Source organism: Catharus ustulatus, chromosome 9 (assembly GCF_009819885.2).
Source record: "Catharus ustulatus isolate bCatUst1 chromosome 9, bCatUst1.pri.v2, whole genome shotgun sequence".
Taxonomy (NCBI): domain Eukaryota; kingdom Metazoa; phylum Chordata; class Aves; order Passeriformes; family Turdidae; genus Catharus; species Catharus ustulatus.
This window is the reverse complement of record NC_046229.1, coordinates 20,057,997-20,082,007: the sequence shown is the minus strand read 5'-3', so window position 1 is coordinate 20,082,007 and position 24,011 is coordinate 20,057,997. Positions and strand designations below refer to the sequence as shown.

Genomic DNA, 24,011 nt, shown 5'->3' with positions numbered 1-24,011 from the left:
TCCTTTAAAGTTCACTTTCAGAGAATCCTTTAAAGTTGAAATTCTGAGGGACTGCTAGGTGCCTTTCCAATGCCATTTCTGAAATGCTCTATTTTGACTGGTGATTGACTGATGCTTACCTGCCCATAGGAACTGCCACCTTGAGGCTGGTACCCCTGTATGAAATTAATGATTGGTCATAGTTAATGTATTTGTGAAGCAGATACATCTCTAATGTATATTTTTGGAGTAAGAAAACAGAATAAGAGAATGTACAATCTCTACTGCTTAACTAGAGTTATTTTGATATTTCTTATTGTAGAGAAATAGATGGTCATGATGTGTTTATTGAATGATAATCACAGAGTAGTTTTGCATCTGTCTCAGACAGTTCTCCAATCTTATGAGAGTTTCCAGGAAAGGTCACAACATTTTCTTATTATGCTTCTTTTAATTTTTTAAATTTTTTTTTTCAGACACTGGGTTTGGATGGCTAATGCCGAATACCAGGTGAATATTGATTTCATATATTTGTATTTTCCATTGGCCTCAGTTATGTAATTCCCTTCCTCCGAGAGAAAATAAGGGTGCAAAATAATTTCTAAAAATTAAGACAGAATCTTAGAAAAAATATAGCTTCACAAAATGGAAACAAAACAATGCGATTCAATGTAGTGGGTCAAATGAATTAGCCAATGATGACTGTATTAAAAAAAACACAGTAATATTAAGTTACTGTGGTTCTAATTTGCTGTTGTAATCTGCCTTCAATATAATCTCAAAAAAGTGCAGTTTTTTCATGTACATGCAGACCAGTGCCACAGCTGCCTGAGACGGTTATGAAGACAGTGATTACCAAAAAGTATTTGAAGTATGCTGTCTGGTTTTGCTATCTGACATAGAGATCCTGGCAAAACTCATAGCTATCTCAGGGCTGCTTTAATGTACATATAAACTGTGAAAGGAGGTAGACATTCATTGGTTGCAGGCTCCAAGATAAATTCTTAATTCAGCTGAGAATCTGACCCAAGGTTCTTTAATTTCTCAACACTACTTCTTTGCTGACAGCCCAGTAGGCAGTAAAGAACTGACTATAAATTTGTATTATACCATCAACTGGAATGTCAACAGCATCAAACAGACTATTTCTACCATAAATTTATCAAGTTCCACAGGAGTGGAAAAGAAAGATAGAGGTAGAAATCTATGATTCCTGTACATCTACGAAACCACAATAGTCATGTTCACAATGAAACATTTGAAATGGAATCAGAGATACATTGGTTAAGAATTCAATGTGAATTGAAGAAAGAATATTTTAAAATTTGCTAATTTCTCAGGACAATGGCACTTCACCTTCTCAAATATTCTCTTCCAACTAACATTTACCTGTCCATAGGAACTGCCACCTTGAGGTTGAGAGCCCTGTTAGAAAGGCACAGAGTCATTTGTAAACAGAGGTGCATAAGTGTAGTCCCAGCACAGCCAAAACAGAATCACAGAATACCAGAGTGAAAAGCCCATTTCCATTTAAGGTTCCTCTCTACTATGTTTTCTTTTCCCCTCATGGTATTTCAGTGATAGAAACTAAGTCAAGGACCACTCAGAAACCACTGAAACACCGAGAAGGAAAAGAACCACCCAAGCCCCAAAGCCCATTTACAGGACAGGCTTCTACAGAAAAGCTCAACACATTTCAGCAACAAAGTCTCACCTGGCCATAGGACTGGCTGCCTTGGGAACCCTTTAAGTAAAGAGAAGATAATTACCACCTTGACAAGGAGGCTTCTTTATAGAGCATGATATTTATGGAAATAACAGCTGCATGTGGGATTCCCTAAAAGGCTCTTCCCGTGCCAGAGGACATAGAGCAGTATGCTAACAGCTGTGCATCTGTGCAGCACATTGTCTTACTCTCAGCAGAAGCCACAGCCCAAACTGAGGCACAGACTGCTGAGGGAAACACCACTCTCAAAAGTCTGCCAGTCATGCCAGTCACAGAGAGATGAGTGAAGAACTTTCTACAGAGCAAACAGTTTGCTTACCTGGCCATAGGAGCTGCTGCTGCTGCTGCCTGAGTAACTTGGTCCACCCTGTGACAAGGACAACATTTGGTTACTTCCCTCTCAGTTAGGGATCCAGCCTGCATTAGCAACAGCAAGCAACTACACCCTAAAGCCATGCAGGGCAGTATGCAGAGCCAGCCATCTCCTGGCTCTCACGAGTGTGTGATGATTTCACACACTGGGATTCCAGATCGATAAGTAGCACATGCATAAATGTTGAGTAAGAACAGACACTTTCAGAGCAAATGCCCTTTAAAGTTGAAATTCTGAGGGACTGCCAGGTGCCTTTCCAATGCCATTTCTGAAATGCTCTATTTTGACTGGTGATTGACTGATGCTTACCTGCCCATAGGAACTGCCACCTTGAGGTCTGTAGACCTGTAAGGAAGATAAGAAGATATTTGTAAACAAAGCTGATTGTCTCAGTACAGCAACAGAAAAGTCCATTTCCTCTTAAAGTCCCTCTGTACCGTGTTATTTTATCCCTTATGCTATTTCAGTGGTACCAAATCAAGGTCCAAAATCAAGGACCACTCAGAAACATCAAGAAGGTAAAAAAACTGCCCACGCCCTGAAGCCCATTTACAAGACAGGCTGGTACAGAAAACCTCAATACATTCCAGCAACAAAGTCTCACCTGACCGTAGGACTGACTACCTTGGGAACCCTGTAAATAAAGAGAAGATAATTACCACTTTGACAAGGAGGCTTCTTTATAGAGCATGATGTTTATAGAAATACAGCTGCCTGGGGATTTCTCAAAAAGCACAAAGGAGAGAGAGCAGTATGCTAACAGCCCTGCAATAGATTGTCCTATTCTCATCAGAAGCCATGACTGCCAGCCTTCTGCATATTGAATATTCATGATGTTGAATAGTGGTCTTCCTGTGGCCCTGATCCCTGAAAGCCATACTTACCCTTTGATACAGTTTTCTGGTTGCATTTGGCGCTATAGAGAATATTGACAGACTTTTGCATCCCTCCTACCCCTAGCCCCCAAGAGGAGGAAGACCTAAAGAGCCTTCACTTTAGATCTTACTATAATATTCTCAGGTTTTAGTTTGCAATAATTTATGATGCCACTGTGTGAGTATTTTCTAAAATTCCCTCGCTTGTTTTAATCACACAAGTAGCTTTATGTTCATGGCTTTAAGCAATGCTGGAAGACATGGCACATAGTTCCAAAATTATGATTTTTCATTATTCTTTATATGGCTCAGCAACTACCCTTTACAACTTATGGAATTTGAGGTCTAATATGCATGGGCTATGAATCTATCAGTATGGGGCTGATGGTGATGAGCCTAGAATTGCTTCCTCTCAGGGCCATGACCTTTGTGCTCTGAGTGGAATACACTCATTTCATGTCAACCCATCACACATGGAAATACATTTGTGAGCATCACAAACAAAATCATTTAAACACCAATATCAGGTGGTATTTTCTTGAACTAAAGCCAGGGAAATAGAAATACCTGCACCTGAGAAATCCATTTTTATATGCAGAAAATAATTTAGTCCTAAATTGTACTTGCCCTGTTTTAGTGAAGTCTATGGGAATATTTACAACATTTTTAAAGTTTACTTACCTGAATATAAGTACTGCTGCTGGTTTGCTGTTTTTGTCCACTCTACACAGGGACAAAACAATAAGTTATTTATTTTTAAGAGGAATTGCTTATGCACTAAGCCATTTCAAGATGCAACTCTGTCTTTCTATCTACTAGACAGTTTGAAAACCACAGAGTTCATTACACCTTTTCTTACTTTATGACATCTCAATGTGCTATAAAATGTATATAAAAATTCTACAAAAAGTGTTAAAAATATTTATATATCTTGATATGATTTTCTTAATGAAAATTAATTGTATAATACATCTTAGTGTCATATTGTGGTATTTGAAGTGAGTTAAAATAATTCTGCCTTTCAAATGTACCGCACAAATTGCCTTAAACTCATATCTATTTGTATTCACATTATGACTGATTTTTTTTTCTTAATAAGCACAAAAATCTTTTGACAAAGGCTTTGCCAAAACAAAAATTGAAAAATACACAGTTACAATTTAACGTAAGGAAAAGACACTGCAAAAAATATTTTGATTGCCACAAAATATATGGATTATGAGAGAAATAAAATACTTTTTATATTTACACATTGAGAACAGAAAAATATGTCTGAATGATATTAATACCTTATAAGCATGCTCTTAATGAGATTAGATTGCAATCAACTTTCCAAGTGCCTGGTTATCAAGAAGCAGCATTACAAATACAACAGTTCCCCTAAGCATTAACAGCAGGATTTAAAAAATGTGATTCTGAAAGGGGTGTTTCCATTAAAAATTGACTGTTTAAATGAAAATGGAACTGTGTAGGTTGCAATTTATATTTGATACTGAGTAATATTCAAGCTTTAGTTGTAGAATTCCAACTCCTCTCTGAGCAGATCAAGATGGACAGATTTTGCCAGTTTTGAGAGCACGATGGAAATTGCATAAAGAGGTTTCCAAATTTTTTAAGTGTAGAAAACAGCTGCAATAGTCTTTATTCAGCAAACAGCTAAGATATCCCCTTTGCTATAGTCACAGAAATGCCCTACTCTGCCATTGTAGCTTGTGGACATCTAAGATATCTCTAAGTTCTCCACACTTATTTGTTCCCTAAGAGAGGAATTATTACTTAGTTTACTGAGACAAATCTTAAAACTCAAGTATAATGGATAAATATTGTCTACCTGTACTATGATCCTTGTAGCAGAGCTTCCCAAACTCTGAAAAAAAATTCAAGAAACAAGGAAACATAATATAGCACATTTAATTGACTTGTTTAATGTAATGCACTGAAACAGAATATATCAAGTTGAACTATTTAGTTTGTGAAAATAAAGGGAAGGGTCCTATGTGTGATGTACTGTGTATCAGTTCTTAACACTCAGCATTAAGCTAGTTTATTCTCAGTTCTGAATGTTTGGGGAGGCAGACTGACCCTATTAAGGAATTTTCTACTCTTATATCTTTCTGTGGAGAGCAGCAGAGCACAGATTACGTGCACCATTTTCTGCACTACCAATCAGCTTGGCTTTTCCAAATGTGGGGTGGGAAGCTCAGACACCATCACCACTCCAACCTGTCTCACTGTCACCTGCACTGCACATACATCAACACACACAAATCCACCTCCTCATCCAGGCATTTTTTTGCAGAATTCTGGGGCATAAGGGACAAATGTAACAGAGAAGCACACACCATCCTGAGGCAATTGGTTTGATCCCATAAGAACTACAATGATACTACAGGAATCACAAGAAGAAGTATGCTTACCTGAGGGAAGGTGTGACGCTGCAAAGAAACAGAAAAATCATTCATTATTTTGCACAAGGGCTTGCCCAAACAGAATGTTACAGCAGAGAAAGGGAAAAGGGGCCCTTATATTTTAGATGCAATACATAGTGGAATGTGAAAGAATGATATAAAAAAGATGGCATAGAATAAATGCATCTTAACATTTATTAAAATTAGAATATGTATTATTAGAAATTAAACATATATAAAATATTGCATTATAAAAGCCCACTTCAAGCACCTGAAGGCTAAACTTAGTTTTAGTTCCAAGTAAGCAGAGTGGAAACGTAATAATTGAAAAATGGGAATGGAAGTGAGTTTGCAGAAGAAAATTGCAATAGAAACAGAAACTCAAAACTGTTCAGAAACACAGAGATTGCATACAGGGAGAAACCTGGTGTCTGCAGCTAATCCATTGTCTCTGCAAGTTTTAACTTCAATCACACAACCACGAGGTTTATACCTATAACACTTCCCTGAAGATAACTATATGCATAGGGTAAATCCTGCCTGCCAAAAAATTGTCTCCAGGAATATTTCTGAAAAATTAAAAATGTAGATTTTGCAGCTTTTTGGGTCAAAATTATTGTAGGGAAAATGTGTATTTTAGAGAAAAACAGCTTACCACAGGTGGAAAAGGGTTGCTGTTGGCAACGACCACTACCTATGGAGAAACCAGAGGGAGATGTTTACTCACCATAGAGACTATTTAAATTGTTAAATATATCAGAAAAATGAAGAATACTAAAATTTGTAAGTTTACCAACTCTGATAATAATGCTATTGAAGATCCCTTTTATAAAATAGCATTTTTATAAAAATAGTTTATGAACATCACCAAACAGTGATATATATTTATACATAGTTTACACAAGAGTACAAGCAGCTAAAAGATTTGCCCCAAACCAAATAACAACTCAGCTGTAGAGGCAGAAACAGGATTTCATGTCTTGTATCATATCTACTGGCCTGTACTATGTGCCCTTTTTGATCCTCAGCTTTCCACCCCAAACTAGAACATCAATTTATTTTGTCTTTATTCAGTATTATGATAAAAAATAAAAAAGACTTGATATTGAGTTCATTCAAAAAAAACCCAAAATAAGCCAAATGTAGTAATTTTATCTCCTGCTGTGTTAATGTTATCTCATTAGAAGTTCTCCTCCCCTCTAAGAACCAAACCAAATAAAATCATATGAATCAAAATCTTGAAAAGTCTTGACTGAAATAACAGGATCCATGCCAAGTTATAACTGTAAGAATTTTTTCCCTTTGAACAGGCAGGAGTGCTTACCTTCTTACTGGAATCTGAACTGCTTGAAGGGACAGACTGTAAAGAATACAGAATTCATTTGTTGCTTAGGTAAATGTATGGCAAATTAACTACAGTTAATTCTCCACAAGAATATTATATTAACGTGACACTCCTGAAGTAAGAGTCCAAAGAAAATGAACGTATTGGCAGTTAATAAATGACAAACTGCAATAAATCAACAGTTTAAGTACTTTCTAAAAGCAAAATTATTTTGCTAGTTTTACAGAGTACTGTATAAAAGCTGCAAATGTTTCATCTAACATCAAATTGGAAGTTTGTTTGTAGTAAAAATAATTTATCAGTTGGGAAAAAAAAGCTCTTATACCTTAATCAAAAAAACCAACCCAAACTCCAGAACCATCTCCTCAAAACTAGAAAAGCCACCATTGCAATAGAAACTGGAAAGAGTGGGATATGTCATAACAAGATAAATTATTTAAATGAAGCATAAAATAATGAGTGGTGATGTTTTGCATTTCATCAATCAATAAGTAAAATTGCATAAGCAAAAGCCACGAAAAATTTGTATAATTCTTAGAAAGCACTGACTTTTGGAAGAGCATTATAAAAGTAACTGGTGTCCATTTATAGAATAAATATAATTGATTTTTGGTGCAAAATAGTAGTAGGGATATAGCAACAAACACGAAATATGTAATTCGTCTGATGAAGTTATTTCCAGATACGGTCATTACTAAATCATTTGAAGAGAGTTTTCCTTTATCCCTTCCACAAATTTAATTGTTGTGTGGTAAATATGGGCATAACTGCTTAGATTTTAAAAATCTTAGGAACCTAAAAATATATTGGAAAACAGTTACCTGGCCATAAGTAAGACCACTGGTGGATAAGGATGCACTCTGAAATAAAAATATAAATCAGGTATTTATTTAGACAATAATTTGCTAATTATTAACCTATTTTCAAGTGAAAATGAAATAAATGAGATGGACAATAAAAATTTCCCTACTAACTAAGGAATTGAATATTCAAAGATTGAAAAAAACCCTCATAATATTCAACAATACGCAATATACAAAGATAATAATTTTACTTGATAAAAAGTATTATGCAGTAAGAATTCTGACATTTTAGTAGAGTAACAAATAAAGAGTTTCTAATAGGTGATACATATACACCTTAAAACAGATTATTAGGCTTTTTTAATTTTGGGTTTTAATCTCAGCATGATATACCAAGCTAGCACTATTTTCCTGAATATATTTAGGAAGACCTCAATAGCTCTACATAATCAAACGCAATTTGCAATAAGGAGATGAGTTAAGAAGCATAGTAGGAGATAATCAGTAAAAACATCTATAACCAGCTTACATCTCTGCAGGCATGTTGGCCATATGTACCAGCAGCACCTCCCTAAGACAAAAAAGAAACCAGTTATTTCTCATCAGTATTTTCTAGTTGGACCAGAGATTCCCACATGAACATTCATTAAATTATGCCATTAGAAACTAGGAGTGACTATGAGTATAGTCATACTGGGGACAAAAATAAAATGTAAAAATAGTGCTTACAGGGCCACATCCACTCTTGCTTATTGTGTAGACTACTCCACCCTGAAATAAAAAGAGAAGTCAATTATTTCCATATAAAAACCCAAATGGGGCAGATAGAAAAAAAACTAATGCCATGCTGTTTCTGGCATGAGAAGCTTTGTAGCTGACAATGTGTATGTGCAAGCAAGTGATAAGCTAGTAAAGAGGTTACTAGCTCACTGGCACTGCCTGTAATAATTCTAATTATCTGTATTTCATACAGTTTTCCTCAACTTTGTCACGGGTCATGAAACCTTTCAAAATTTTACTCAATGGCTCATATTTTATAAAAAAATTAATAACTTCAAGTAGTTATATGATAAGATGAGAAACTCAACACTTAGAAAAGAATATGTATTATATATAAAAAAATACAAGGTAGAAAAACAGGTTTTAGCATATATACCAAAAGAATTTGTGTTTCTCTTTATCTGTTAATTCCATTACAAGCAGTAAAGATTGAATAGAATATTACCAGATAATTCACTAATAAATATAGCAAGTAACAATAGTTAGTTACTACTTAGTAGTAGAAAATATATCTTTAAGAAGCTCAGTTAAAGAAACTGAAGCGATACCAGAAAGTATCTAAGAGTTAAAGAGAAAGTAGGTATATTAATGGTAGTGGAGATAATCAATTAAAAACCAAGTATACATTGCTGTGATTAATGAAGTGAAAGTAGTGACAATGCAGATACACATAACCCAGAATAGTGTATTCTGGGTTACAGTACAAAGGTTGACCAGAAAGTGATATCCCTGAATTTTCAACTGCAAATATAGACAGCTGTTAAAAGCAATACAGACATCAAACTGGAGGAAGCTACTGAGTTTAACAGGGTAGAGGTAGTTGAACTTAGCCCAGGTACTGGGCTGAATTGCTGTCTGCTGGAACACCTTTGCTATTTTGGGTTAACTAGCAGAGAAGATATTTCAGTACAGTATTAAATCACCTCACTACTCTGTAGCTACAGAATTTTATTCAAGGTTACTGAAGGAATATATACTAATACTGGAATTTAGGACTCATACCTGACTGCTTGAGTAGCTGTTCTGAGAGGAACTGGGAGGTCCAACCTGTAAAGAAACCAAATTGGTATTTATTATCTTGCAGAAAAATTATTTTTATCTAAGTGATTTTCAGGGAAGAAAGTTCTACTTGGTGGGAAAAGAAAGAACACCTAAAGTAGTTTTCCATTACATCATTTCACCAAATGTTACTATTAAAATTATTTCGGAGATCTTTCAAGACAAATAATTGAAATTCTACCAATCTAGCTGTTATAAATAACATAATTCTGCTGCTTGCATCCTTTCTTATCTGACCTCATACACTTGATGTCCATTACTGAAGAGCTCTACACTAGCACAATCATTAAAAAGTAGATGAAAGCTTTTTACTGATATGACTATATAATCATTAGCATATTTGCTGTAAAAAGCAAAAAAGGGAAAGAGGCTTCTTCACTGAGGTGCCAGGGATAGTTTTCAAAGGAAAACAAAATCAAATATCTGTATTTTATATCTACATCATGATTTGCAAAAGGCAAAGGGTCAGAGCTATTGAAATAAGCGATCTTGAACAGCAAGAAAACACTAAGAATTAAGAGTGAAAAAGGAAAAAAGAAAATTTCTATTATAGAACTGCTTCAGATTAGCTACAGAGAATCTACAGAAGGAAATGGTAACAAGGCTGACAACCCTTTAGACAGGTCTGGATTTTTAATCAATAAACTGACAATAAGAAAATTAAATTGAGTGACAAAGGGGATAAAGACATGTCTAGAAGCAACTTCAAACTAGGCCTTAAGATCTTGGGCAGTGAGCAGCATGTCAATGCCTTAGGAGAAAGAATATTTACCAGGATGCATCGGCCTGTCGAGTAAGTCCCTCCACGCTGCAAGAGAATACAGGTTCCAATTACTGTTTATTGACTAGTGTAAAAATATCACACTACTTTAAACAGGAAATCAACTGAGTTCACGTGGATAGTCTGAGCGAAGAAATCAAGAGTTTCATTGCTGACAGTATATTACACATTTAAACTGATTTAAACTGATGTTAACTAATTCAAAATAAAAATATCTTCAAAACTGAATACAAAAATGAAAGCATAAATGATATCTTGCCAGGAAAGTAATTTGAATGGTTTGATAGAAACTTCATGCTACAAGCTTGAAACAAGTGCACCAGTAGGAGAAGAATTCTAAAACTAAGGTAACTGAAAATTGGGAAATTGAATAAAAATTGCTCTTACCTTGTTACATTCTAATTCTATCATAAGCTGTGGGGGGAAAAAAAAGAGAGAAAACATTACCAAATTATTTACTTCAAAAAAGGGGGCGCCTTATTATAGGAAACAGGAAATAAACTTGGTGAAGTGAGAGACTTAAGACAGGTGTTCACTTTTGGTTAGATCACAAGTTCACATAAATCAGTGCTGCTACAGTCCAATACAGTAGATTTGAGGAGACTTTCTTTACTTGTGCTGCCAATCATGTTTAATATGTTTCATATAAGCATAATTCTTGGCAAAAACATTTTATCAACTCCTTTCAAGAATATGCTACAATTACAGTTCCCAGGGGCTGGGGCAGCAGTTAAGAACAGTACTGCAACATCAGAAGTACAGTACAGTTTGCCTTATAACCAATTTTAGTTTCTTTTTTTTTCTTGCTTTAAAACATGGATCATTTTGATAACTACATTATTACTTTCCTCATTTCTGTGGGAGAAAAATAATATTTACTTTATTTTTTCATCGTTTTAATAAGAGGATTAGGCAGTTAAGTTAAAATCATTGAAAACATTTAATGATTTTGGCCATCTTAGTTAATGAATAAATGACAAGAAGTCTATGTCTTGTATCAAGCCAAATGTTTAATTTAACTTTAATTACTGTATTAATTTCTATCATTCAAATACACTAAAACATACCTTCCTTTTACTTTTTCCTGTCGCATTAACTGACTCAGAATGAGTAGGTGTGAGACTTTTGCTTTGAATTCCAACCCAGAAGTTCTCTAGATTTTGAACAACAGTTGCACTAGAAAGAAAACAAAATAATTTATTTTCTATCAAAATATTTCAATATAAATACTAATAACTCCTGTCCCCCTTTGCCCCAGCCAAGAAGGGCTCAGTTCAGGTTTTAAGTGTATACAGTACAAGTTTCACAGAATACTTCTCCTTATAGTGACTTGTATTATCATCCAGCATAATTCTGAAGATAACCAAAACAGATGCTGAGAACAAGCAGAAGAGGAATAGACACTGCTTGAAGAAGCACTGACTCCAGTGGGGAGCATTGGCTCAAATGTCCATCAGAATTGTCCCACATGCTCTGACAATCTGTATCTATGATGGTGAACTGATTCTCACGGCAACAAGTGGAAGCAATAGCAATTGTGGTTTCGCCTTCTTTGCCTGTTCTTGGTATTCCTCAAGATTTAATCAAGTAAGACAAAGATGGCCTTATCATAAATCTGCACTTAAAAGAATAGAAGCTATCAAATATTTAGGTATTTTCCAATACACTTCAAGCATGAATTTGTTAGAGTAGGAGGTGTTTTTACAGGCTTCATATCTGCAAGAGATGTAGCATTAAAAGCAGGTTAAATGCATCTTCTCCTGTTTTCAGAAGTTAGTTCATAGGTCATACACTTATTCTAGAATTTATATTAGAAGAATTTACATCAAATTATTATTCTGCCACTGTTGAAAATGAAGAAAGGTATAACTGAATATAGTCTGAATTTCATTTTTTCAGGGAAGGAGCTACATTCATATTTTGTTGCTGTTGTAATTAAAGAATTCAAAGTGTAAAAAATGGCTACTCAAAGATCCATTAATAACATTATGCTTAAAAGAATTATTTACATATATTAAGATCTTTAGGACATTAAATTTGACAATTATATCTTGAAATGGAAATTGCATTATTTAATGAACATAGGAGGAAGTTATGGCAAACTATGAAAAAAAAATATGATGGACAAGAATATCTGAAACAGCAACACAGGTCCATCTCAACACAGAAATAAAATTTCAAGGCAAAAATACCCCCCAAACAAACAGAACAACTATTTACATAAATTGAAGCTCTTTAACATCATGTGGAGCAATCCATGTTGTTGTAATCTTCTGTTTCACATCTGAATTGGCATGACTTACTGCTGAATTCTGCAATTTAAAAGAATTACATATAATTATATAAGATGTAAGAGTGACTTTTAGCTATACTATTACAGAAATTGTGTCTACTACAACAGGTAACACTGATGTCCTCCTACAAAGAGCCAGGGAACTTCTATATCACGTTTATACTACATAAAAAGGATAGATGGATGTCTTGAGAAAACCTAACCTTTTAAACTCTACTGATGAAATAGCTTTGCTGTATAAAGAATGACCCCTATTTCTATTATTTAAGAGAAACCCCAGCTTCAGTAAGTATTCCAAAGACTGCACACATACCGTCATGTTATGACATGCCAAGCCTTTCGTGTTTGGATCTGTAATTTTAAAAGTACCAACAGGAACATCTCCATCTATTTCTCGAGCTTGTAGATTAAATCCTTTAAACCCAGCATCTTCAAGTGCTTCTAGAGTTACTGTGAAAAGAGGAATTTTGAGAAAGGTAAATTTCATATACCACTAAAACTACCTAAATGTTTACCATGCTATTTGCTTCACTCTAAGGTACAAGATTGCATTGTGCGGAATTCTGCAGAGTGTAGAAATTACTTTAAGCCCTGTACAATTCTAGAAAAACATTTAAAACACTTTTCTTAATTATAAGGAGAATGACAATAAAGGTAAAGGAAAAAATTGAAAGGTGCTTCTTTGTAAAGTAACATGAAATTTATGATTTACTGACAATTTTGAAATGAATTCTGCTCTACCAAATGAGCAGTGGTCCTGCTAACTAAATTAGGCTAATTAAGCCTACAAAGTCAAAATTGCTACAGGAGAAAGGGAATTGAATTTCTTTCTACCTCTGTTTTAAAATAAAAGATTAGCTTTGGTATAAGACTGAAATGCAGAAACTTTTTTTTTAATGTATTATAACTGAAAAGGTAGAAACTATAGTTTGGCTTCCATGTTCTACATTAAATATGAAAATTTAATAATTATATGAGATAATCAATATTACTCAAATTTTGCTACTGAAGGAGCTCAGAAAAATATGGTAGAGAGCAGTTTCATGCTTTGTGTTTATCAAAACTGAAATTAGATTTCAAAAGGCATAACTAAATTTACTATGATCTATTATAACTTTTCTCTGCTAATTCCATTATTAGGGGCTTTGGCAACAAAATCAGAATAACAGTTTATGAACAGAGATATCTGTCATCATTAAAAACAAGGGCAGATGACCTGAGATTAACACAAAATTCAAGGCAAAGACCAGTCATACCTTGATAATTTAGTATTTCCAAACAAACATCTGCATAATTAGCCTTCCAATTTGTCATCAACCTACAGTCCTAATTCACTAATTTTCCCCAGGTCTCCTGGAAGCAATGCCATGGAGTCCTTGAGTGCAGGGCTAAATGCAGCAGGGATGACCTGTAGGAGTCACAGTGAAAGTGCAATAGTCTCAGTGGAAGAGAACCTAGTGAGGCTCCCTGAGACCACATACTGGGAGCATGAAAAAAGTACTGCTGAAAACCTCCATGATTAGGGAAAACAAGGGACCAAAAAGGCAAGGTTAGTAGCATCTGGGATTCAATATTTTTGTCATGATAAATCTCATTTGACTTGCTGAACAGTCTGCATATATTTAAATCCAACCACCATTTTTGTCAATAGTGTTTTAAATATTTGCAGAGTCTTTAAAGAGCCCTCCCATCCTTGAAGGAGCTCTTCACACATTTTCCCAAGAAGGGCAGGCTTCTCCATTCTTCTCCTGATACATCATTCTCCATGGAAGTACATCCATGCTACTAGGTTAAAGTAAATCAGAATCCCAGCTAGAGAGTAACTACTTGTGAATAATGTTTTCTTTCAGCTACTGATATCCAACAGACATGTGGCAGGTCAGAACTCTCTTCTACTTCTTCTAGCATGAATAGCTAGAACAAGAAGCATTCACAATTGAAGTGTGACAGCATCATGAGATGGCATCATACTGTGGAGAAACAAGGCTGCTAAGGTGTTCCATCCAGAGAGCAATTTGGGATTAGGAAGATACAAAGGTGGTTTAAACCACAATAGCTCCACCTCCTGCAATGTGATAAAATCTGGGATGCAGAAGGGTGACTCAAAATGTATCACTCTTAAGTTGTCTCATACTGCGTCCTGAATTTTTATTTTGCTGTAGGATGACAGCATGTGAAGAACTAATGAGTAGGATCCCTTTGTATTGCAGAGGCCTGATTCAACAGCAAATACTCAAAGTTAAAGAGCAACTAATTATTAGTCCAGTTTGGCCAGCTGTCCCACTTAATTTTAATTTTGTCACAAAAAATTACAGCATAAAGTTAAGATATATTTATTAGATAAAGAAAAAAAAAAAGAAAGACTGTATTTTCAGTTATACAAGTATGTGCATACAGATATAAAACATAAAAAACAATAATATCTTAGGTATATATGAACAAGATTGAAGTTAAAGAATAAATTATCTAGACTGAGAGGGAAGTGGGGGGGATTTTTATGAAGATTGGTAATTCTGGAAGACACAGACAAAGATTTTATGTCATTCAGATTGTTTACCTTGGACTTCATTTCCTGGCTCAAAGTTATCAAAAGATACAGCAATAATATATGGTGGTGCAGATGTCTGTGGTTCAGCTTCATAGTTTGGTAACAGAGAATCACAATCAATTGAGGAATTTGTCTGTGGAAAACCAAGGATTCCAGGCAAAAATATCCCACAGAACAAAAAAACAAAGCAGGAGTGTCTCCTCATCTGTGGAACAAAAAGACAATACAGTTCATAGTAACTTTTAATTTGTTGCCATGTTTGGCAAATATCTGCTTTTCTCTAGGACTGGAAACAAAGCAAGCCTAGAAAGCTGCTCTTTCTTTGCATTCATGTATTTGGAAGAAAAAGATTAAAATAAAATACTTATATATGCTGGCAGAAAAGTGCAATAAGAGACACAAATATTAGAATTTAAAAATACTGAATTATTAATGGAAGTGTAAACTTTCAAGTTACATGTCAGAAATCTACTAACAGCCATGTCTGCTGCATTACACCCTGGAACAAGAAAAGTCCTTAAAACAAAGTTCCTCACTGTTGCACCCGTCAATTTAGCTCTGCTCCTTGGCTATGTAAGAACTCAGAGGGACTCCTTGCTCTCTCAAATTGTAGATATAACCATGATTAGCATGCTCCCCTTTGACTGCTTTCCCTACTCTCACTTCTAAGGGATGGGTTAGGAAATCTAGTTAAATGCCCTGGAGTACTCTTAAAAGATTTTGAAAGTACTTGTTTCCTGAAGGACTTAAAAAAAGATTTCTGCAAAGTCCTCTGGAACTTCTAAACAGTTTAAAAAGATGAAATTACTGCTGCATGCTTCCTATTAGTAAAAAATATACTACAAAACAGTACAGAAATTCACAAAAAATAACTAAGAGACAAGACTTAAGTCAAATCTTCCAGCACTGCCCATGAAGAAAAGGTATTTCCTTTATACTTCACTTGCAGCATGGCCAATGATGATAAACTGTTTTCAAGAAAGAAAGGAAACATTTCCCAACAGTATTCTCAGGTGTTTAACACCAGATTTTCCAGCCCATGTTCAAAGTCTAAATGTTCAACTATGGCATCACATAATTTAAAAGGCCATTACATCTTATGAACAGCTCACTCTTCCAGCTACAAAATTGCTGATACAACAGTTACATCTCCAGAGGTATTTAATAATGCTATTTTACATGCTGTTTGCTACAGGATTGCCTTGTGTGACACAACAGACATAAGAGAATGGAGATATTTACTTGTGATTTTTAAAAGCATTTCAAACACAATGTTAGAGATATGTTCAATTTGCACCATCTACCTGTGTATTTTAATTCATGCATAAGGTCATTTGGGTTTGTATGTGCTACTGAAAAAAGTAACAGAAGCATCTGAAAGCAGGAGAAAAATAGACAACTGTGAACATTCAGCAATTCTGAACTTCAACAACTTTTTAAAAAGTCACTGAGTCAACAATAAAATAATAAAACAGGTGACTGAGAAATGTTGAAAGAGTTCCAAGTAGGATGGTGAAGGTTTGCATAGTGTCACAACTACTCAGAGCAGCAACCAGGAAAGTGATAGACGTGTCTTTAAAGCAGATGAAGACTGTGCCCCTCCAAAGCCTCATCAAAGTGTCACTTTAATGGGATCCTGGTAAGCATCATGTTTTGGTATCAGCACGCTGGGTGCGGTTATCCGATCTCTTGTGACGATTTTGACGTGGCCCACCTCTAATTAAGTTTTAAATACAGCATGTGGGTGCTATTATATCAACAGATGTGGTAAACAGTGATTTAATATGAACCACTCTGTGTGTTGTTGAAATCTCTGTCTGACTCATGGAGAGATGGAAAAAAAAACTAATCAGATGTTCCATTTCAGAGCACAAAGTTCTAGTTTAGCTAGGATTGGAAAATGTCTGGAACTGCACTCTGCCATGAAAGAAAGCCAGTCTGAAATATTTCCTCTTTTTCTTATTAGAAAAGAGACAGAAATACAAGTACAACGAGTTGAAACACGGCTGAGATGCCTTTTCTTTGCATCAGCTCTCTGATTTAACAGTTCAAGAGGTATTCTAAGTCTCATCATGTCATCTTTTGGAACTAGCTTTTAGATGTGAGAGATATTAGCATCTTAGAAAAATTCCAAGTCCAGACTTGAGGTAGGAAACTTCAATGGGCTCTGAGTTCCAATACATACTCAATGTAATCATGTTGCCTTACATCACATATTTTACATTTTCTCCATGAAAAATTTAAAGAAACAAAAATTAAATATTTATAAAATAGAAGCATAGGGAATTCTGCAAATGAATGTTATTTGCAAACTTCTAATTAGATTTTTAAAAAATTGATAAAACCGAAAAATTAATTATAACATCAGTGCCTTCATCTGATGGAAAAATTCTACTTTTTTTTAAATCACAGATTCAAGCCTTTCTTCCTATGAGTCTACATGGCCCTCATCTTTCCAACACCTGAGCTGCTGCCTTAAGCATCCTCTTCCATTTTTAGCCTAATACGGCTTCAGGCCAACAATTAAATCCCTGAGTGCTAGTTAGCTACCATGTTCAAATTCTACTGGACTCAGGAAGAGACACTTTGGTGGTTTGCTCCTCCAAAGCCTTGGGCAAACTTCTGAATAGAGACAAAAGTGGCTTTAAAAGCTTTTAAACATAGAGCATTTAATTAATATGATAAAGACTTTTCCATAATTTGAAAAACACAGTCCTTGAAAGTCCATCCTGCCAACAGTTTAGGACTGACTCCTGTATACCCCTTTCTATTTCCATTCTTTATGAGTATTTTTTCTCCTTCTCCTAGATGCTCCTGATGAGCTATGGTCCTATTCTCTAGCCTTTCAGAATAAGCATCACCAGTTAGTGTGCACCCTGCCCACCACATTCCCACCACACACCTTATCGACCGAGTGCTGATGCGTGGGCATCCTCCGGTCCCTCTGTGGTCAGTGTGGAGGAGCTGCAGTCGGGCAGTGCCAGTGTCCCAGGAAGATGAGACAGAGGAGGAGGAAGGCTCAGCCAATCCGTGCCAAGGAGGGACCAGCGTGGCCAATCCGGGCCAGCTGTGCCTCTGCCCTGGAATTGGGACACCACAGGTGGGACTGTCCTGCCCAAAACTGGCGGTGACAACACACTGCTCACAGGTGAGTCACGCCCCTCTGACCTTTATCGAGGCATCTGGCACAGGTAGGGCTTCTGAAGGCTGGTAGCCTAAACCAGTATGTTGACTAAAATCAAAGGAATTATGCTATACAAAAACTCCTTACTAATATTTAATAAACAAGTCCAGTAAAATATTCTATATTAGTCTTATTAATCTGTTACCATTGAGTATTCTGCTGCTCCTTTTTCATGTTTCTACTCCTTTTTTGCAGTTGGAAAAGACTTGGAAAATCCTAATGATTGTCATACTTCCAAGCATTTTCTCAGAGCAAAGAATTAATGAGACTATTTCTTCTCATGCACCTTGTGGGAAGATTATGAACTTATTGCAACTGATGCGCACTCAGAACTAACTTTTTTTTTTTTTTTTTACTCTTCAGAAGCATTTTCACAATGTCTTTACTGGAGATTGGGAGGAGTCCAAAAGCTGAATGGTATATAAAATAGAATAGAATATTTTCAGTTGGATGCAATCTGCAATTATTTGTCTAGTTCATGCCTTCCAAATGCCTCTAAAACACTGACAGGCCTGGGGCTTTGACCACCTCCCTAGGAAACCTGTTACAGTGCAAGACCAAACTCTCAGTAAAGAAATGCTTCCTGATGTCGACTCTGAACCTCCCCCAAAACAGCTTTTAACCATTCCCACACATCCTATACTGGACATCAGGTAGAATACATCAGTACCTCCCTCTTCACTTCCCATTTTCAGGAAGTTGTGGAGGTCAATGAGGTCACCCCTCAGCCTCATTTTCTCCAAACTAGACAAGCCCAAAATCCTTTGGTGCTCCTCACAGGACCTTCCTTTCAGCCCTTGCACCAGCTTTGTTGGCCTCCTCTGGACTCTTTCAAAGACCTTAACAATATGACAGCCATTCCTATTTCACCAGGGAATTCTGTGAATCTATGAGTCCATGGCTAATGGTCAATCGATAAGTCTTTGGTTAATGGAAATCTTTTAACCAAAGACTGTTCACAAAAACTTTCTTCAATTCCTCAATGTTCATGCATTTAAAATGTATTTAAATTCAAAATGCTCACAGCATTTTAAGAACATTAGATATTTTTAAGATTCAGTGAATTTAACTAACTGTATTCTCTTTCAGTTAATTACCTTTAATTAAGGAGTAGCATTTTATTTACACTGTTCCATTATGAAATACATTATTTCATATCTGCTATCCATTGGGGAAGAGATTATAATCTTTCTTCTCTTACTATACCACCAAACTCACCATTAATACCAATGTTATAAATAGCAATGCAAAATCATGCTGCACACCACAAATGCAATAGCATACCAGTAACACCATCAAATAAATTACACAGTAAAGGAATGACAAGTGCTCACACCAGAAACACATAACCAAAGAGATGGGATCTTGCAAATGTGTATTGCAAGACCTCCCTCACAATCAGCTAGGAGGTACTGAGAGGTAACCAGAGGGATCAGAACTATTTCTCCAGGCTACTTTGAGCAGCAGTGAGCACTCCATGAACATTTGATTTGACCATCAGATAGATAAATGTCAGGCAATGAATTGCTGTAATCTCGGTAATACGGTTATAAAGTAGCATAGATAACACAAGCAATATGCTTTTGTTGGCTGTAGCACTAATAAAACACTACTGTGAATAAGCTGGTAAAGACTCAAACCATTAGTTTACAATGCAAGAGTTGTAAACCTGCGTCCCTCTTACACAACACTCTGCTTGCGGTTTATTTCAAAGGAACAGTATTCCCACTGAATCAAACATAGCAGATTCAGTATTAATTTACCTGTACTCTAAAATGCCAGTTTAAAAAAAAAAAAAAAAAAAGTCTTTTTCAGGTCTACACACCTGAAAGGATAATTTTGAGATCATAATTTAAATACCAATTGAACAGGCGGTAAACTCCCGACTCCAGTGAAACCATGATTACAAAGTTTGCTATGTACTGAAACTCCTGTGCAGAACAACACGGTGCTCTGTGCACTGGAATTCCCTGCTGCTTGGAATGCCTTCAATGCAAATTCTCGTGGGAATACTAGCCTTTTTTTTTAGATCTCTGATTGTATGTAGTCCACATGGATTTAGCTGCTCTTTCAGTAAAATAATCATGTTAGATTTGTGCCACTGACAGTGGGTCAGTTCATTTTAGGAAGAAGCCAGGGAACATGGCACAGAGTCCAGAGTCCAGAACACAGAGAGGAGGGGGATAGCTACTGGGCAGTGGGGTAGTGGGTGAAAATTTTAAAGGGCACAGGATGGACACAGGGGAAGACAGCTACTCACATAAGCAAAAGACTCTCTTCTTGAATAAAGAACTGTCAACCCTGGCAAAGTTTCCAGTACTACTTTGTTTCCTAAAATCTGTTTAAAACAAGTCAGAGTAAGCAGCCCACTTCCTTCTTCCTCACTGACATCAGGACCTCCAACCTCCTTCATGACCCTTAACAGCCTTCTGCTTGCTCTCTGCAACAACTGAGACAAAGATTATTTTTAATCTGGCAGTTTACATTGCAACTGGAAATGTTAGAAAACCTAAGAAACCTTCAGCTAAAGCCAACATACATATATACAAGGCAAAATAGGTGGTGGTACTTTCATCAGGGTCTGGTATCCTTGTCAAACTGCTTTGATGTTTCCCATAGGCAATAGATACACCCCTGAGTGTTAGCCTGGGCAGGAAAGAATTGGCAAACTCTTTGCTCAGACACCTCACATGTGCTGGACACAATGAATGTTCTAACAGTAGCCATTCCTAAATGATTTCAGAGAAAATGTACATATAACAAGTGGTCTTACAGATATGAAGAGCTGAGTTTATAACAATCTACATCTTTCATTAAGTAGTCCAAATTCACTCTGTGGAACAGCAAAAGTGAGTGGGAAGTGAGAGAAAGAAACTTCATTTTTTCCAAGTACTATTTTCCACAGTTCTGAAAAAAAATCACAATTATTTCTGAACATCCTTGACTCCTCTTTAGTGCCAGGTGCTTTCCCAAGCTCTCCCAGTCCTTTTCTTTGTTTCTTCCTTGTTTAAGCAGGGAAGGTCAAGAATAAACTATAAAAATGACAGAGATAAAATTTGTTTTCCTTATATCGGTTTTGAATATTTGAGAAAATTCTGTAATATCCCACATAACATCTCCAAATGAAAGTGGCTTTCTCAGTTAACAGTATTAGTGTGATAAGAGGATGTTACCATTGCATACTTTTTATATAAAACTCCAGACTACTCAACTCAAGTTATTTTCAAAAACATTCTTGTCTAAATTTAGTGGTAAGGATTCTTAACAGCTATGTGAATTGTATAATAATGATTAAAGGAAAAGACAGATTTATTTAGTCTTCTTTCAGAACCAGCATGTCTCCTGCTTTATACTGGCACATCAATATTTACATTCTGTTTCCAGGGACTTAAGGTATTGCCACATTTTCTATTTATAAAGGAACATTTTGCTTCCTGTTCTCAATAAATAGATTCTCTTCTTGAAAATACACCAACATATCCTACAGCAATATTACATATTGCTCAAAATAACTGTAGGTATAAACATGATGTTATTTTTCAGAAAAAATAAATTGTATTAAAAATTTTAAAACAACTAAAATTTATATAGTATATTTTTCACTCCAAAGGAAATGTTAAATGTCTTCTTGATAAACATTCAACTCTCTGATAATTGAGTAAACCACATTTTTCTAGGGAAAAAAAGATATGAAAATTATCCCTTCCAAATATATTACAACTCCTTGTTGTCTTTAATTTCTCGTCTTTGGTCATGTTAGCATTTTTCCTGACTGATTTAAACCCTGCTAAAATTTGTGTAAAAAATAAGCAGCTCAATAAATAACAAAATGGCTCACATCCTGAAAGTCCTAGATAGATGATGTCACTGGGAGCCTTACACGAGAATTAGTGAGCAAAAAAAGGATTTGCCTTGACTTAACCTAAAAGTAGAAAGGGAGTGATCAAACGGATTACTTCTACCGAACCTTTTGTGCCGCAGTGGAGATGAGGATGAACAAGACTGTGCAGAGCTGATGGGTGGCAGGCACTTACGTGCTGCTCAGGAGAAACACCTGACATGAGCAGCACACACAAGAGCAATGACATATGAACATTGCATCACGTTATCTCATGCATTGTGCAAGCTAACAAGTGGTATTGTCCCTATGTGCTTTTAAGGTGAGTGCCTGGGTGTGGCTGCAAACATATGCAATACTTCATATAAGCCACAGTGACTACCATTTGTTAGTCATTTACCAGACACTATATTCTGATTTAAGGAAACCTAAACATGTTAATGCAATGGAAGAAATGATAGTAGAGGGATCCTGCTACCAAGATATGCAGTCCACGAGAAAACTGGAGCCTTAATAGTAACAATGAAAATTCACTATTTTCCCAATCATGGAGAAGATAAATGGTCTCACTTACATGCATCACCTACTGGTATTACTGAAAAATTCTCTTTGACTGTAATTTGTATTTATATATCCAGAATACTTCAACTACCATTGAAATATGTTTACAGGCTATTTCTAAGTCCCTGTGGCTTAGAGAATTCTCCTTAGTGGGGTTAAGGCAGTGCACATCTATGCATGTATGGTCCATTCATGAGTGAGCAGCTGGGATTCAGACATTTAAGTTCAGCTTTAGAGTTTCTGCCAATCCAACAGTACCAGCTCAAAACTAGTATAGATGTAGGGTACAAAACTGGATTGTATAAACTCCCTTTGCTGATGTACATCCAGTCACTGAAAAATGTTGGCTTAGGCTAACTGAATTTTGGCTAATTTGGGGGACACATAATTGCATATCTGTAATGGAGACCCATGAGACCTGCACCTCTGTGTGATCAAAAATGGCATGGATGTGTCATTAATAAACATAGAGCTGCAGCTTCTAAGTTTCTTTAAATCTCTCAGGTCAAGAGAGAGATGTCCTTACTAGTGGACATTCCCTAGGAATTCAAAATCAAAATGAACTTGCTATTCACTCCTTCAAAAGTGTGATTAAAGAAAGTAGATTACTTATCTTTGTGTCAATCCATACAGGTTGTTCCTAGGTAAGAGAATGTGACTGTAGATTTGGGGAGTCCCAGGTTCACCATTTACAGAAGCCAAAAAGCTGCTATCCTAGGAAGAGGCATATTTTTTATGGGAAGACAGGTTTTCTAATTTTGCCTAACTACATGTGCACAATTACTGGAAAGGAAGCAGAGCAAAGAGGGAAGGTATGATGGGCTCCTGTGGTTTCCAATAATACCAGATTGACAAGGAATAACCAGTTAATAATATATTTTCCAGGATATGATCAACAAGGCATTTGATATTGTACAGGTTTCCAGCAACAAATAGTAATGCTTCCACTGCATTTTTCCTGTTTGTCTCTGAACACACCTTGCAAACATAAATGAAGTAATCCCCATAGCTCCCTGTGAGGCAGGGAAGATTTACTGTTTATACCCAATTCTGCAGATGAGGAAACCAAGTCATGGAGGGATTAAGTGACTCGGCCAAGGTCATATAGAAAGTCTGCTGCCACTCATGGTATGCGTCAGTCCTTGTCAGCACTCAGTGACACTCCCTGAAAAGTTCACTCAACCCCTTTCTCTGCGTAGGCCAGCATCTTTGAGATTTCATAAGTATCATCTTCCACCCTAACCTTGACTGGAAGAAGAAACTTCATCAGTCCAGGTCAGAGTCAGGCTGAGCATGATCTCCGGCTTCCTTACTTTTTGATTAGGACCCTTGATTATCTACAGGATTCCACTTTATTTGTACCTCTGCCAGAAATTCCTCCTAAGGGACTCCTCTAATTTAAACGCAAGCAGGTGGGTAGGATAATATCCAAGCAATAAGAAATGCAGTAATTATTTT

General features: G+C 36.1%; 1 protein-coding gene across 1 annotated transcript in view; it reads right to left on the bottom strand.

Annotated features, from left to right (window-relative positions):
• Positions 1–24,011, bottom strand: part of LOC116999849 (hornerin-like) — a 73,720-nt gene that overhangs the window by 29,493 nt on the left and 20,216 nt on the right. Inside the window, exons 3-20 of the mRNA XM_033066861.1 lie at positions 14,980–15,175; positions 12,736–12,872; positions 12,350–12,441; positions 11,197–11,305; positions 10,517–10,543; positions 10,121–10,156; positions 9,292–9,336; positions 8,239–8,280; positions 8,039–8,080; positions 7,528–7,566; positions 6,686–6,721; positions 6,017–6,055; positions 5,371–5,388; positions 4,785–4,820; positions 3,635–3,676; positions 2,683–2,712; positions 2,388–2,423; positions 2,025–2,072 (exon numbers count right to left, since the gene is read on the bottom strand). Of these exons, the coding sequence (XP_032922752.1) occupies positions 2,025–2,072; positions 2,388–2,423; positions 2,683–2,712; positions 3,635–3,676; positions 4,785–4,820; positions 5,371–5,388; positions 6,017–6,055; positions 6,686–6,721; positions 7,528–7,566; positions 8,039–8,080; positions 8,239–8,280; positions 9,292–9,336; positions 10,121–10,156; positions 10,517–10,543; positions 11,197–11,305; positions 12,350–12,441; positions 12,736–12,872; positions 14,980–15,175 (1,050 nt within the window). The remainder of the gene's footprint in view (positions 1–2,024; positions 2,073–2,387; positions 2,424–2,682; positions 2,713–3,634; positions 3,677–4,784; positions 4,821–5,370; positions 5,389–6,016; positions 6,056–6,685; positions 6,722–7,527; positions 7,567–8,038; positions 8,081–8,238; positions 8,281–9,291; positions 9,337–10,120; positions 10,157–10,516; positions 10,544–11,196; positions 11,306–12,349; positions 12,442–12,735; positions 12,873–14,979; positions 15,176–24,011) is intronic.